The sequence below is a fragment of the Amblyomma americanum genome, chromosome 4 (genome assembly GCF_052857255.1).
Source record: "Amblyomma americanum isolate KBUSLIRL-KWMA chromosome 4, ASM5285725v1, whole genome shotgun sequence".
NCBI lineage: Eukaryota > Metazoa > Arthropoda > Arachnida > Ixodida > Ixodidae > Amblyomma > Amblyomma americanum.
In genome coordinates, this window is record NC_135500.1 from 96178392 (window position 1) to 96195015 (window position 16624).

The window sequence follows — 16624 nt, forward strand, 5'->3', positions numbered from 1 at the left end:
CAAACTGCGATTACGTGTAAGTTTAATCCGCACCCGGGAAAAAAGCGATGGCTTACTATATTCATGCCCCTTTGATTTCGTATTCACACGTCCCTTTCTTCCGTGTTGTTTTCTGCGGCAACGGTCGCGAAAGAACGAAAAATGCTTGCTTTTCCCAAGGATACGCACGAAACTTTGTATTCGCTTCTTGCATGATATGATAGAAAACTGATTTTTCGGATATATGGTTGAAATTTTCGAAACTATTGGCTGCGGCTAGTGTTCCTCAGACCACCACTACGTAAAATACTCACTGACACACCGTGGCACCAAAAGACTTCAATCGAGAACCTCACTCTCTTCAAATAGAACGAAGAACAGTGTCTAGTAATACGGTGCAGACTATGTCAATGGCACCCGATGTGTTCAGCGAAAGTGTTTTCCGTCTATCATTCACCTGGGTTTCGATGTTCCTGTGGCGCCATCATATGGCGACAGATGCGAGGCCACACCCTTGAACAGTTAATCAGCATTGACCTATGACGTATTCAGGAAAAAGTGTTTCATCATTCACAGCTAAAAGAATGCACAATACTATGCTCTTACCGTACTGCACGTAATGTGGCTTACCTTGGTGTTCATTCTCGAAGGCGAGAACAATAGCTAAGAGAACAATGAAAACGTTGTACTTACCTGCAGGTTATAATCTTTAAAAAATTGGCTCCGATATCAATATATCTGCAAGGTGGCTTTCCTCGGCATTAAAGCGACAGCATCGACGCATAGTACTGTAGTGTTCCTGTGTTTGGCACCACGCGATTTGAGAGCATTCAGGGAGGACAGTCTATATACATATATCTATAAATCTATATATTTTGAGCCATCCATGCACTTAAAAAACGTGAACGATTTTATTCCTTTCCAAGCACAGTCTATCTGAGCTGCACAATGACTGCACAGCCGCTCGGGTGTACAGTGGGCACTGTAGTGCCAGCGGTAATTGTAAAAAGGAAGAGCCACGAGTCATAGACACTGACTGCATTTGTTTCGGGAATTTCCGAACAAGCAGGCCTTTTGATACGTTTCATGAGATAGCAACGACTTGTGGGGCTACTGTTGGTCTTGATGTTGAAATTAAAACTGGTGGGTCATCTCCCGTCATTGACGGCACAATGTCGATGTAATTTATGAAGCTTCCATCGTTACCATACACTAAAGTGCCGTTAATGTTTTTAAAATGTAATGCTCATATTTGTTTTGCTGAAAAAGCACGCAATCTTATATAATCGCCCGAAAGCTCTCAGAAAGAAACCAAACAGTAATGAAACCATTTGAGCACTTTGTAAAACAATCGTAATGTTGTCACCATTTCAACTGCCGTACTGACCTTCATACGTCGACCTTCATACGTACACTCGAACGTTTACAATGGAATGTAAAGATGAAACCGACGACGACTGTGTGTGCTGCGAGGCTTGGTAGAATACTCCATGTTCGTCGTCAGAGATGATGCCGGATGCGACTTGGCTCGTAAGAAACAGGCCAACTTCACAGTGAAACAACGTGTGCATTAAAATTTGCGAATTTAATACACACTGCTATGTGCTTGTCCAAAACGCCATTTGTTGCTTTGAAGCGAACGTCGCGTGAATGAAGAAACACCGAATTTACCTTGCGCCAGCAGCCGGCCTGCGTTTAGCAGGTTATCCTGCAGATTCTTCGTAATTGCAGGTATGCGGCACGCATGTTTTGCTAGCTTGTCGGCTTTCCCAAGCGAAATTGTACAAGCTCTGCAAAAGTGTCGATAAACTCTACAACTCCAGAGCTGCCGCCTCAATTTCCGTTCAAAGCAAAGGACATGAGGGTCGCACGCCACGTTACCAGTGTCCCAGCAATATGTAGGTCGGTGTGTTAGGACCTGTGAAGGGTGTATACGACTTGACATTTTTGTGTGCACTCAACGACGTTTTATCTAAAGTATTCATCCCGCCGACATTGCTGACGGCTCTACCAGTGGAACGACTGCGGCAAGGAGGTGAGGACTTTATCAGGCCTTGACTAAAAACACATTCTTGCTCACATGCATTCACGGTGGTCCCTTTTCGTATGGCCAAGTTTTTCTGGTCCAAATGAAACTCACTGCTCAGCGTGTGAAGGAATAGTAAGCAGTAACACCGCATGCTCAACAGCAAAGGACGTGTCGTCTCTCATAGCGCCAGCGACAGCAGGTACGCCAGCATTATCATGACGGTGCACGTGGCCACCACATCAATAGTCCCCGCAGTGGCCCTGCGCAGACGACTGTCTTCGGGTGCCGTGAGAGGCGTCAGCACGGAGGCTATTCGGTTGGGGAAGTCCAGTATGGCGTCGCGAGCGCCCTCCCACGAGTGAGGGCCCTCTAGCCGGAACTGGTACGACAAGCACGGCCCGAAGACGCAGCGCCGGTACAGGGAAGGGTCGGTGACAGCCATCCGGCTCAGGTTCGGCTTCACTCCAATAAGGCCCGCCAGTTCGTCCATGTATGCGATCCAGTGGACCTGCGGAGGAAGTTCCAGGGCATCGTGTCAACGCTGAGACATTAACAAACTACAAGGACAGAGGATATTCCTTTCGAACAGGCCATCATATTTGATGCATCTCGGCGGTTTCAGCGCGTCTAAGAAGCAGTCACAGATCACCTATGGCACACTGTCCGATGTGAACAGATTAAGAAAATTTGTTAAAACAGTAATGACGCTTATGGTGGCCTAGTAGCTGACCATATCCGCCTCAAATGTGTAAGATGCGGGTTTCGATCCCCAGTGCCGCCAGTTACCCACCGGTGATACAATGGGTACAAGCTTCCCATAGCCTAGTGCTCGGCTTATTCAAGGCGAAATGTTTGGGAAATGGGTCTTTGACCCCACCTTGAGTAGAAGGAAATACCTAGTGCCATAGCGCTCTTTGGCCGCAGATGCCCTTGCGCCATATGTGTTGTGTTGGGTTTAATGGCACATACGCAACTGAGCCCATCATGGGCCAAGGTCGAGGTATAGAGAAAGATCTCTGCAGAATTTTTCAGAAATGTGAAAAAACATCGGTGGTGTAGAGAGGGGCCAAACGTTAGTTCGTACAGAGGGAAGAAACTTTAGAAACGGTTATAGTAAAAGCTTTAAAGATGACTGGGTAACCTTACAGGCAATCCTTGACTGGGCAAGCATCTCGAAGCTCCCAACCAATCAAATAAAGACCTCAGCCATCTTCTCAGGAGTAAGAAAGTGGCTGAGGTGTATCGAAAATCTAGCAAAGCAATGGGCAAAAACATTAGAGTTTCTCGAGTAAACCTGTTTCTTTTAAAACGACGTTTATAAAGAAGGAAACTGAATAAAAATACCAGCACATTATCTTATGAGCATAGCTGCTGATGTCGTTGGAGGCTGTTTTTTCTTTTTTCTTTATTCCTCCGTATTTATCCGTGGCTGCAGTTGTGAATAGCGGCGTAGTTTTAAGAAACAAGCATAACTTTGTCGAAACTAGTTGCATGATATATACACCATATACATTCGAGCCGTCTTACAAAGCCCGCAGTTACAGCGAACATTCAGTTATTGCGAACTAGGGCAGCGCTACCGTCAAAATACGTATCAGGGGAATGGCACACTGAGTCTCAGATACAACCAACGCGAGTGGCCGCACAACCGGCCCCGTGGTCCAATACTTCACCGTTCTTACAGGATCCGTGAGCGAAGTGTGCCTCCCCATGCTTTCCAGCTATGAGAAAGTATGGGGCGAACCGAGAAGGCAGTAACAAAGGCAGGTCACTATCGTACAGTGCAGAACAAACCGTTTACCAGATCCGGCCGTCAAAAATGTATGACTTTGAAGGTGGCGCCTGCACTGCACTGGTGTAAAGCGCAGCAAGCATCGCGTTAGCGTCGTTCTGTGCAGGAGCATGGACGGCAGCGACCGGTGGCTGCAGCTTATCTCAAGTCTCGAAAGCATAGGTGCTTCGGGAACTACGCTCAATAGTACGCTACAGGGAGAACACAAAGGCCTGGGTGGCAGGCGATTTTTTTTTTCACTCGACTGGTGTGCCAACAGGCACAGAGCGGTAACCGCATGAAGCGACGTTCCTGTCGAATCGCCGTACGGTGGCGAAGAGTGTCGTGCAGCCGCCGGTACACCCTCCGCCCCCCCCCCCCCCCCCGCACGAAACGACAAGACTTGGCGATAGAGCAGTGCGTCTTCTTGAGATCATCCTAAACAAGCTAGATTCACACATTTTTTTTTCATTTAAAACACACCTCGGCTGCGTAGTCTACATCGTACCAGCAGCTCGCATATCTCATCGGACTTGCCCACATTCGCTAGTTCATCAAGCTTCCTGACGACGATGATGATGTCATCAGGCTTAATGGCACACACCCACGGCAGGGGATTGGCCAGGGTGCATTGCAGATACAAACGCACTCATGGACAAGGAGTGAACCTCGTACCCATACGGCCACGTTTTCTCTTCCTTCTTCCTTCTTTCCCCGTGCAGTTAAACCACGGAACGGCCTTTCCGACAGCATCGCCTATAATAACCTGCCGATCAGACTTATTGAAGGCGGTAAATGATTGTCTTTCACGTATAAACTGGGGGAAACATTTTTTAAAGCGGTGATTTATCCGATAGGCAGCAACTGTACTCCCTTTTACTGTAATTCCATTTCTTAAGTAGCACTCTTGTGGAGTTTTTTACCGTAATACACAAGAATTCCACTTAACAACGGTGTAATACGATTGCAACTTCCGCGCGCAGCCCTGTCGCTCACGGGTATACGCTTCACAGCATCGTCCTGAGCGCCAACCTTGCGCGCGTACCTGGGCAGCGTAGCGGTCGCTGTCGATGGGCTGCGAGGACGCCCTGCGTGACGCTTCTTTCCTCTGCCTTTCGACGTCCGGCAGGGGCAGCCTGCCGGCCAGGACGCGAGCCACGTAGCGCGCCTGCATTTCGGCCACGGGCCAGAAGCCACCGATGGGGTCCACCAGACCCACGAATGCCACGCTGGGGTCTCCCACGGGGAAGATGAACTTGTACAGCTCCACGCGTTCCTCTTTCACGCTGGGCGCCACCTCGGGCGGCAGGAACGGGTAGTGTTTGATGTAGCCCGTCGCCACGATGACGTCGTCGATGACAGCCCGGGAGCCGTCGCGGAACTCCACGTAGTCTGGGCCGAAACGAGACACGCCTCCACGAATCTGCGTGGTAGGTAAAAAGGGTTGCGGGAAGCACTAGTGACCAAACGGCCGTCTGCAGATTGGCTGAACTGATAGACCTTTTGAATAATTATGGTACCAGGCGACTGTTGAATTGCTCGTTTTGATCGCCTGGTTACTTCCATGCATCTAATAGTCAGCTGGACGCCTTAATCATTCATTAAAAGGTTAGATAATTCACTGACTAGTTTTACTGATTGACAAATTGATTGGTTTATCGAAACAGTCAACCTATGATTGGTCATGCTCTTCTCTCCTCGGGCTTGTGTCCTAGCTAGTGACATTAACTACTGAAAAGCTTCAGGTAAGCATCAGGAATTGAAACTAGCCCTCAAACCATTGTGCGTTACCTGCACCGTTCCTGTAAGTATCCGGGAGGGCAGGACGTCGTTGACGAAGGGCTGCTGGTCGACAGCGTGGTGTGCGGGCCGCAAGCCGTACATCTTGTGATCGAAGTGCCCGTTGAGCACCCTCTCGAAGGCCCGAGCCCCAAGGTCGAACGGCAGCAACGAGCGTGCCGTGTTCAGAGCTCGTGTGCACATGGTCACGTCCATGGGTAGGCCGCCCGGAGCCAACCGAGGTGCCACCCATGTCCCCCGACGGGTACTCAAATAGACCTGGGTTGATGTACATCCCTTTATTATGACATGCATCGGCTCGCCAGCATCCCCGACGTGCCCAAAATCATTTCTTTCTCTTTGGCTAACGTCCTTTAGCACTGGATATAACATTCTGGCATTTAGAACGCTGTTCAGTGTGCATTGACAAAGATGCACGTTATTTCCGGTGCCTCCTAACCACGTTAGGTTTCAAGGAAAAAAGAGAATAAAAATGGCGAAGAAAGGCATGGACAAGAAAGTCCGCAATGCGACTCATTTAACTGCAGTGCTTGCAGTATCGCAAGATGCCTTCCTCTCGAGACATGGTTCAGCGGCACTGCGGCGAAAAATTCTTGCCAAATATTTATTTTTTAATTATTTCAATATCTTCAATCCCCAAATATATTATATCAATCCGTGTAGCCTATTAGCAATACATCGGAGCCTCTGGAACAGGAAGGAAGAGTAATACATTGCATTTTAACTAAAACCACTCTCACGTATGGTTATCTTCGACGTTCATCGTGCATCTGCTGGTTGCCACTTTGATCAGGAAGAAGTCTCTTATATCTTCCATAACTTTTCCAAAAGGCGACTTTGAGAGCTAAATAAATCCTTTTAGAGAAGCGTCTCATGATATCAAAGTATCAAATCTGTGCCCAGTTAGGTGACTATTTCAACAAGTCATCAGGCTTTTAGAAGTCTTTTTGGTAAACACCGGTGAAGGTTGAACCCTGCACATGTCATTATAAGTTATTGCTGAACACAAGCCGCCTGCCTTCAGGGCTGTGTGCTTGTTATTCAATTCGTTGGATTTTTTTAACAAGTGTGTCTACGCAGTGGTACAGCCGGAGGCAAAGAAGTTGCGAAATTATTCCTCCAAGGCTAGAAAAATTTCCATTAGAACGCCATTATGACCACATATAACGAACGAATTAAACATCAAAAATGATAGGCGAAAGGTGTTGACGGCGTTATTCCTGTCTGCTATAGCTAGGCACATTGTTAGCTTATTCTCGAAGTGCTCACAGTAAGCCTTTTCTCATGAACTAAGAGCTAAGTTTCAACTTTAGGCAAAGAAGCAAATACAATCAGTCAGCCTGTTGTGCGCTATTGGCATTCTACCATCGGAGCGCTTAACAATAAATCCGACATAAGTGCAAACATTTAGGGTAAGAGGCCGGGGGGAGGGGGCGCTGCCTCCGCTGGAGAGATGTCTGGGTGCCACCCCCCCCCCCCCCCTCTGCCCTCCCGATCCCGGAGTCCCTACAGACTAATACCCCTGTCACACGGGACTTCTTCTCGGCCTTTGCCGTAAAGTTGTCTTATTGCACTAAAGGAGGAAAACCGAAAACGAGCAGCGACGTTGCTACACGGCAAATCCAAAGGAGCTAGAACGCGGCCTCCGTGAATGCCAAAAGTCACCGCTGTGTGTGAAGCGGCGCTAGTAACATTATGAAATTAAAGCAGACGGTAGCACTTCAGCTAAGAGTGCATTCGTTTATGTAAAAAAAAACGTAGCTATCACGATAACAAACGAGCGTTCTAACGGTGAGAAACGGATATTTTGAAATAAAGTTTCTTTTTTTTTCATCGTTCTCGGTCCGACCACGGTAGGCGCACTTTTCCGTTCGGCTCCTCGTTGTGTTCGAGAAGCGTGCTTTGTTGCTTGTGTCTTTGTGCACACAAGCAAACTCAAAACACGTACTCAACAAAGAGCAAACGAAGAAAAAACAGCAAAGCGAGATGCGCAAGCACGTGTGTGTCGATGCGGCTGCTTAAAAGCGTTCAAGTCCTTTCTTAGCAGTGTGGATGTCTTTAGTCATAGCCTCCTCTACGGTTAAGTGCACTGTAACGCAAAATTAACCACTGAATAAGATAAATTAGATATTCTTTACGGTTTCAAAACTAAAAATTGCGTCAATTTTTTATTCTTAGAGCTCGCTAGCTGGTGCTGCCATCTCGGTTGCTCCTTTAAGCAACTTTAAGGCCGCTGACGGCCGCCTTTATTGCTACGGAACTTTATCGCAAAGGTCTCGACGCTTTGCCGTGTAGATGCGCGTCACGCGCCTTTGGGGCAAAGGACCTTAATTTCTAAGGCCTTACAAGTGCCCGTGTGACAGGGGTATAAAACACTTTCCCTTACATACCCCAGTAGGCATGCTTGGTGCCTTCCCACCTGCGAGCAGACGTAGCTCAGCTCGACGGCGATGTCCCCGCCGGAGTTTCCCATGCCGATCACCAGGACGCGGCGGTCCTCGTATGCCGACGCCCTGCGGTACTCGTGGGCGTGCACCACGCGGCCCTTGAAGGCGTCCCGCAGCCCCGGCACATCGGGCCACTTGGGCACCGCGTGGTGGCCGCTGCACACCACCACGGCGTCCGCCACCAGAGAGAACTCCTTCCCCGTGGCCATGTCGCGGCCGGACACTGTCCACTGGTGCTTACTGCCGCCCCTGGCACCATCCTGCTCTATGTCTTCGGACGGCGTTCTCTGCACGGACTCGACGACGTGGTTGAACCGGATGTGCGAGCTTAAGTCGAAGTGTTTGCTGTACCGCCTGCAATGACACAATAAATGTGACATAAGATTACGCACCATATCTGAGTAAAGATGTTTGAAAGCAAGCTAGCGATGTGACACCGTAACTTGAAAATCTTGCGCACTCGTTGGGACGGGAACAAGAAGACACGAACTCAAGTGTATGTGTCGTCTGCTTCTGGCGTCCGCGTCGCCTGTTTTTAGTGTTTTGTAAGATCCTCAAGGCATTAGCTGAACTGAAACATTTCAGCATCTCGTCGCAACAGTTTTGACAACAAGCGCGGAGTGCGCATCCACTATAGTCGGATACAACTCAAGAACGAAGCAGCTTTTCCCCATGGATCAAATGACCCTCTTCCAGCCAATGGCGCCGGTCAATTCTCATGAGGCTGCTAACCCAAAAATGCAGGGAGCGCTGTGAAAATTCAGGGAGGAGACACTCTTTCTTCTGCCACTCCCTGCATTGTCATGCTAGCGGGTTCATGATAATCGGCTGACGCCATTGGCTGGAAGGGGGGCCATTTGATTAGGAAAAGCCGCTTCGTTATAAAGTTGTACCGGACTATAGATGTACGCAAGTTCACACTGGGCATAAGCTGGGCGCGCAGAGCTGTTGTGGACACTTCTTCGGCGCAGAAGATGCCGAACAACCGGACTATTTCTGCAACGACAGCAGATTGAAGGCATATGTACCATATGTGGTTGAGCATATTTTACGTGTAAGCTGTGGAATGCCCGTGTTTAGAACGTGCCCCCTGCGGTGGCGAGCTCCGATTTAGTCTGTTAAATGGCCTCCTGGAGGTGGGAGCTAGAACGCCACAAAGATACCACTATCTCTGTCGTTACCTGGAATGAGCTTAAGCTTCATCTATAGAGAGAGAAAGTGGGAGAAACCCTTCAATGAAAAGCAGAAATTTTAGCCAGCGTATAAAAATCGCTGACATGCCAGCCTGCGTGCGGAAGGAAATTGGGGTGCAGAAAATGTTAAAGCAAAAGAAATTAAAAAAAAACATGAATATTTTGAATAATGTTATATCAATGTTAAAGAATAACCCTCGGAAGTTCTGGCAGACGATCAACCCTTCGAATCATCCTGATATAACTCTAACAAATGCCGAGGAAGGCAGCGTTCCTGTGACTGAATGCGCACAATGCGTTCACATCAGTCTTTATCCGAGAAGAGGTTTATTTAGCCCCTCTACTACGAATAATTCTAATACCTCAATGTCCGAAATAATTATTAGTGAAACTGAAATCTTATCTTTACTAAAGAAACTTAAACCTACATCAGTGTCTGATCACCTTGGTCTTAATAACAAAATACTCAAGAATTCATCTGAAGGTATCTATCGCATCTTGTCCGCTGTTATTTCGCAGTCTCATCTGCTTTGGTTCCACGTGACTGGCGAATAGCTAAGGTCGCGACCATTTTCAAGTCCGGTGATCGTTCTTTAGCACTAAATTATCGACCAATTTCATTAACTAGCACGATTTGTAAACTCACTGAACACGTGATTCATTCGCAGGTATTTAACCCTTTAGAACAACACATCATCTTTAAATACTAACACGGCTTCTGTAAAGGGTACTCGTGCAAAACGAAACTTGCTGGTTTCATCGAAGATCTTCATTCATCTGTTGATGCTTGTATTCAAGTTGACTCCACATTTCTTGATTTTTCTAAAGCGTTTGACAGGGTACCTCACAACCGGTTATTAACCAAATTAACACTTATTAATATTCACCCTCTTGTTATTGCATGAGTTCAAGATTTCCCCTTTTCCAGGATTACCACTGTGAGTTAACACTGTCAATAAGGTTTACCACTGTCAGGTTTACCACAGTTTAACACTGTCAATAACCATAATTCGTCTAAGCCAAGTTCACACCGGCGTTCCACAAAGAAGCGTGCTTGGACCCTTGCTTTTCTTGATATTTATTAATGATTTACCTAACTCAGTTTGTTCCCGAATCAGTGTTCTCGCTGACGATTGTGTGATTTATCACAAAATTTATACTAACGAAGATCGCCTAGCCCTTCAATCCGACCTCGACAAAGTAACAGCATGGTGCTCTACTTGGCTCATGCAACTTAACCTTTCTAAAGCAAAATTTATGTCTTTTACTAACCAAATATCTAGATTTCAAACAGCGTATTCTTTAAATAACACTCTAGTTGAGTTGGTGACCACGTATAAATACCTTAGTCTTCTCGTTCTTCCAGACCTAACATGAAACCACCATATTAATCTTATTCTTGCATCCTCTAATCGGTCTTTAGGTCTCTTAAAACATAACTTAAAGCATGCTCCCTCCCACCTCCGATTATGTGCTTACACCACTCTTATTCGACCTAAAATTGAATATGCTTCGGCTATTTGGGACCCTCACTATGCATACTTAATAAATAACATCGCATCTTTGCAGAATCGCGCAGTTCGTTTTATCTTCTCTAGTTATTCGCGTCATACCAGCATCAGAGCCTTGAAGAAACGCGCTGATCTTCAGGATCTATGTATCCATCCTAAAATTTGCACGTTTATAACTTTTTCATAAACTGTATCATCAGTCACCGCTTCATAATGACTTTTTTTTCTTTGCCTTCTTCCACTTTTGACCGCCGCGACCATCCGTTTAAAATTAAGCGGTTGTCATATCGTACACCTAACTATGCACATTCATTCATACCACGTACTATAACTGACTGGAACGCTCTGCCTTCACATGTTGCTACCGTCACTGATGCGGATAAATTTTATAATCTATTGGCTGCCACTACCTCTGCTTAAATTTTTTGGGTACATTGTTAACTTACTAGTGCATTAGGTTTCTGTCCTGTATTTTGTTTATTGAAGATTCTTTTTTTATTTTCATGCCGTTGTTTGTGAGACATTGTGTAACTTATATTAACGTTACGGTCTGCTGCTCTGTTCATGTTTTTGTTTTTCCTCTTTACGCTTCAATGTTTTATTTTGTGTTTTGTATTTTTCTTGCAGACTCATACGCTTTTATGTGTATTGTTGTAGTTTCTTGAAAGTGTGGTTTGTTTGTTCCCTTTTGATTACATGCCTGTACCTCCCCCTCCTATGTAATACCCTCGAACTAAGGGCCCTTAGGGGTACTTTGCATATATATATATATATATATGTGTGTGTGTGTGTGTGTGTGTGTGTGTGTGTGTGTGTGTGTGTGTGTGTGTGTGTGTGTGTGTGTGTGTGTGTGTGTGTGTGTGTGTGTGTGTGTGTGTGTGTGTGTGTGTGTGTGTGTGTGTGTGTGTGTGTGTGTGTGTGTGTGTGTGTGTGTGTGTGTGTGTGTGTGTGTGTGTGTGTGTGTGTGTGTGTGTGTGTGTGTGTGTGTGTGTGTGTGTGTGTGTGTGTGTGTGTGTGTGTGTGTGTGTGTGTGTGTGTGTGTGTGTGTGTGTGTGTGTGTGTGTGTGTGTGTGTGTTGGATGTAAGCGAACCTTGAGAGTGTTCAATAAACATAAATACCCACGAGAGCAGCAGATTGGACAGCCGTCGCCGTAGCTCAGTTGGTAAGAGCACCGGACGCGATATTCGGAGGTCGTGGGTTCGGTTCCCACCGGCGGAATGGTTGTTTCTTCTGCTGCTTTATAACTAATCTTCTTTAGGTGGCAGATTAATCTAAGTATTATCATCCCACTGATTAGCACCACACATTAAAAATTAAAAAAGAAAAATATTCCCCTATGCACCTTGGTTTCGGTGACTGTTGGCTCCCTTCATAAGTATGTCAAAAACGAGTCCCTCATTTCCTCTACCTTGCCTGTTATATATATATATATATATATATATATATATATATATATATATATATATATATATATATATATATATATATATATATATATATATATATGATGCATTTCTGATATGCGTATCAGAAATGGAGAGTCGGGAGTCAAACTAACACTATGTATTACTACAATAAGCTTGTTGTGTGAATAGCTCTATATAAATACGAGTGACGTGCAGCACGATATATATACACAACAATTTTCGGAATAATGAAATCACGAAAAGACTGAATTTCTTACCTGCCTAGATCAGCACCCAGGCATTGAGGAATGCAGTTAACATGTTCGCTATGCTTGAGAGCTTAATTATTGAATCCATACGCGAAGACCAATTGATTTGCCACCTCGTGGTGCTTAGAGATACGAGCAGTCAAAGGGTTGCATGCTGAATAAACAGACATACACGCAACGAAAATGGGGAGCAGGTGTACAATTGGGGGCATATAATCTGTCAAAACTGCAGCCAGACGAATACGAACAGTGTATACCTTTATGTGCCGTTTGAAGAGCACGCACAAATTCCCGGGCAGTCGCTCGCGTTCGGGAACGAAGGGATTGAATGGTATGACGCGCCCGGGTGGCTGGTCACTCGCCAAGGCCATCACAAGAGCACGTCTTTTGAGGCGAGTACGTTTGGGTTTGCGAAACTAGTCTGCTGAATAAACTCTGTGCGTTTGTTCAAGCAGCACGTCTCGAGTGTATGCGGCTCCGTGACACATACTGCTTGCGAAAAGAAACGGCGCGCAAGGTGCTTGAACGTGGTCTTCATCCACGCTACATGGTTTCTGCCAGGGAAGGTGCATGCGTGAAATTTGCCGCGTAAATGCCAGTACCTGCGCTGTGACGTGCCTGCCAAGCACTTGAGATCTCCCAACAACAGGTTTGGCACATGGTAGGCGCTCCTCTTGGCGTCGCGCAGTGGCAAGGAGATAAAGAAACGAACACAAAAATGTTCAGTTGTGATGAAATACGACGCTTGCTCAGCCCACGGCCGTGGCTGTGCAAACAGCAGAAGCAGACGGATAAGTGGAACAGATAACTCAAGGCCGCTTGCAATCTGACGTCTCATAAAAAGGAAAGAAAACAAACTAATGCAAACTTTCACTCGAGTGGGCGATGCGAGTGGCGGCCTGCTCGAGAGAACTGAGTGATAAGGGTGAACGTAGAAGGAAAATGCTCGTTCCTTTATGAAAAAGCAAAAGCGTCCTTTAGCGCAGCATCTGGTTACGATGCGCAACAGTGATGTTATCGAACGCTCTTGCTTTCAAGCATGAGAGGACAGGTTTAAAATATAAATTTCTATCAGTTATCTTTAAATAGAAAAGCGCCTGTTATTACACCAGGAGGTTGTGGGCACTGCAGTGATAGCAACAAACTTCAACGGTTAAGGAACTTTTAAACGTATGCGTGTACTTAGGAACACAAGGGGCAAAAGGGCATACGATCCACAGCACCAACGCAAACTTAAAACCACTTATTTTTAATCGAACAGGCATCTATGTGTGTATACACGCCTCTTTGTTATGAAAAAAACAGTCGTAAGTTCGCACTTGTGTCTTGTGTCGTATGTCATTTTGTCCCCTTGTGTTCCTAAGTAGCGTATATGTTTCCAAATATGATCAACCAGCCTTCCCCTGTGTTAGCGTTGTTAAACGTTTGAAGCGTTCCACTTTTCTCAGCCACAAACAGACAGGTCCACTCATAAAATGTTGTGAGTTTCCTTATATTTAGAGAGGAAAAGTGTATCTTACTACAGCAGATTGTTTCGGTGCGCTACAGAAAAAAATTTATTAACTGTTTTAAGAGCTTCATGCTTTCGACCATGACTGCTCAAACGAAAGCATGAATTATAACCAGTTATCCGTGACATATCTGCGCTGAACAGATTGGCAGCACGGAACGTTTTGTCCCCAACAAACAGAATGTAGGCCCGATCAAAATCGGAGATAATTTAGCAAATTATGCCCCATCTCCTTTAGTCACTTTAACCGTTCAAGATTCTCCTGTACAGGTATGGTACACGAAATCGTTGACCTGTCTGCTTTGTTACCAGAGTAATAGGTAAGCTTATAGCAAAGTTATCTAGTTTCATGCTTTTGAAAATCGCTGGTGCCTACAAATCCTTGAGAAGGATGGAGTGTGGCAACGCACGTGACGCTTGACAACGTTGGCAGCGCGCTTCCTACGTGCCGCACGGATCTGTGCAAAAAACTTCAGGACAGGCGTGCTCTGTGTGGGGCAGAGTTGCCGAATTTTAAAAAAATATATAGTTCTCGTGTTCAAAACGAATACCCTTCGACACTTTCTTCATTCATTGGGTGGAGCCAAAGCTTTGTAACGGCATTTATTGTGTATTTTTTCTCGAAACACCAAGGGAAGTTTTCTGCTGCTCAAGAACGACCTTATTGCTAAAATTGCATTGATTTAAAATTCTTCCTCGTTACCGTGTTGATTACTTTCGATCAGAAATGTTTTTAAAGTTCCTGTTCCATGCACTATAAGCCAATGTAAAAAAAATTTGCCTCTCCACTTTAGAGCTTTTTCAACAAAACAATTTTAAAATGCCATTTTAATGCGCTTTCGTGAGTTCTATATTTTCCGTGTTATCAGCGAATTTAAGATGTACTGTTTTCCGACAAACTCTGGGAACCTCTGACCTTCTACAATCGCCACTAAAAGCATTCAGCTATCAAAAATACTTGTACAAATGTTTTTCACTCCGCCCTCTACCTGTTATATAGAAAAATAAAAGTGCCGTGAAGATGGCGAAGACGCGAAAGTATTTTTCAGAAGAAAAAAAGATATAAGCAGGTAATTGTAATCTTTAAGTCTGGGCCTGTGACGTATTTCTGAACGGAATCCATCATTCTCGAGAAAACGCTTGGTGTGGAATCACCGCTATGGACATTAGCAGAGCGGCGTCCCGTTTCATTGTGTAAAGCAGCGGGGTGGAGCGCTCAACGTAACTTTATGTCCATAAATACTACCAGAATCAGCGTGAGCGAACCTCTCCTGGACTATATTTCTTCGCAACACAGATGCAGCTTCCCTCTACCACGTCTCTTCCGACCCGACTCATTTGGCTCCTCCTGGTTATCTGCAAGCGCTCAGGCTTTATCTGGAAGCCGCAGTGAAATCGACGCACTCGTTGCGTGCCGTATCGGCGACACTTGAAAAGAGCTCTTTGCACGAGCCGCAGTGCTTCGCCTCCGGGCCAATAGGACGAGAATGGCACGCGTAGTCCCCCCCCCCCCCCCCCCTCCAGCTTCCCCGACAGGAAATGAACTGTGACAGTACACCCGCAGCTGACCTGCTGGACACTGCTTAACGTCGGTTGAAGGGTACACATACTGCCAGCAAGTTGCTAATGCGCGCTCAAGTGTTTGCTGATGATATTTGCATTTTACCTCTAAATGCAATGACATACATTACTTGAGGGCTGCCTATGCGTGGTAAGCAAAAGTCACTGAAATCAGGCGCAGTTTTAAGAGACAGAGGTCTTAAACTGGTCTTTTTCTTGCACTCTAAGCCTTTTGATAAAGTTTGTGCTTATCGAACCAGCACAATCATCAGCCCCGTAAGCATGCGCAGTTGGGAAAGGGGTAGGGTTTTTCCTCACAACCTTAAGGAGATGCAACTGTGCCAAAAAAAATTGAAGCGGCAAGGCTAGCCTCCCTGCAATGGTCGAGCGTCCGCCCATGCATACAGACATGCAGAAATTATTACTCCTACGCTTTGTTATTTTTCATCTTGCAAGTTAACAGCGATCGTAGGTACCGGCCTCAGAAGCCTGCGGAGTCGAAAAGGGGCGCTCACGTCAGGTACTCGAGCATGGCTGAATGGTGCATGAAGTTCGGGCATCCGGCATCCGGCGGGAAGTCGCTGTAGGCGGAGAACTCCTTGGAGCTGTTGAGCATGGTGTTTCTGGCCACGCTGCCGCACCCTTCGACGGGAGCCTCGGTGTAGCGCCACAGGCCTCCTACACCACCCGTACGCTCCAGGCAGACCACGCGCAGACCTTCCTCCAGGCAGGACTTGATGGTCGGCAGGCCGCTGCTCCCCGCGCCGATCACCACCACCAGCGGTGGATCACCCTGTGGCTCCCGGACGTTGGACGCCATCGTCTACGTGCACCTTCAGCCGCTGCGTAACCAAATCAGCGAAGAGATGTTAACTTCCTTGTTTCATAACGCACTTGCACTACAAGCCGGAAAAACGAAAACTGGCGCTGTTAAGGTCACGGTGTACGCTCGCGGCATCGTGGCTGACTGTCTAGGCGCCAGCACCCGGTAGCAGTAATTCTTCTTGTGGCTACGTGGGGGGAATGTGGTCGGCTTCTGCCACCCTTATCGCGGGGGCACAGCTTGGAGCGGGGATAGGGAGAGGGGATGTGGAGGGGGGATCCCTTTGGTGCTAGGGGGCCCGCCGGCAGGGAAGCATTCGCGCGGC

The 16624-nt window shown here is 46.5% G+C and overlaps 1 protein-coding gene across 3 annotated transcripts in view; it reads right to left on the minus strand.

Annotated features, from left to right (window-relative positions):
• Positions 1–1002: 1002 nt before the first annotated feature.
• LOC144128140 (flavin-containing monooxygenase 5-like) overlaps positions 1003–16624 on the minus strand; it is an 86209-nt gene continuing 70587 nt past the window's right edge. For all 3 annotated transcript variants that reach the window (XM_077661240.1, XM_077661239.1, XM_077661238.1), the window contains 5 exons: positions 15992–16318; positions 7999–8380; positions 5571–5837; positions 4825–5202; positions 1003–2516 (listed from right to left, as the gene is read on the minus strand). In XM_077661240.1, coding sequence (XP_077517366.1) covers positions 2187–2516; positions 4825–5202; positions 5571–5837; positions 7999–8380; positions 15992–16296 — 1662 coding nt within the window. In that variant the 5' untranslated portion in view covers positions 16297–16318 and the 3' untranslated portion in view covers positions 1003–2186. The remainder of the gene's footprint in view (positions 2517–4824; positions 5203–5570; positions 5838–7998; positions 8381–15991; positions 16319–16624) is intronic.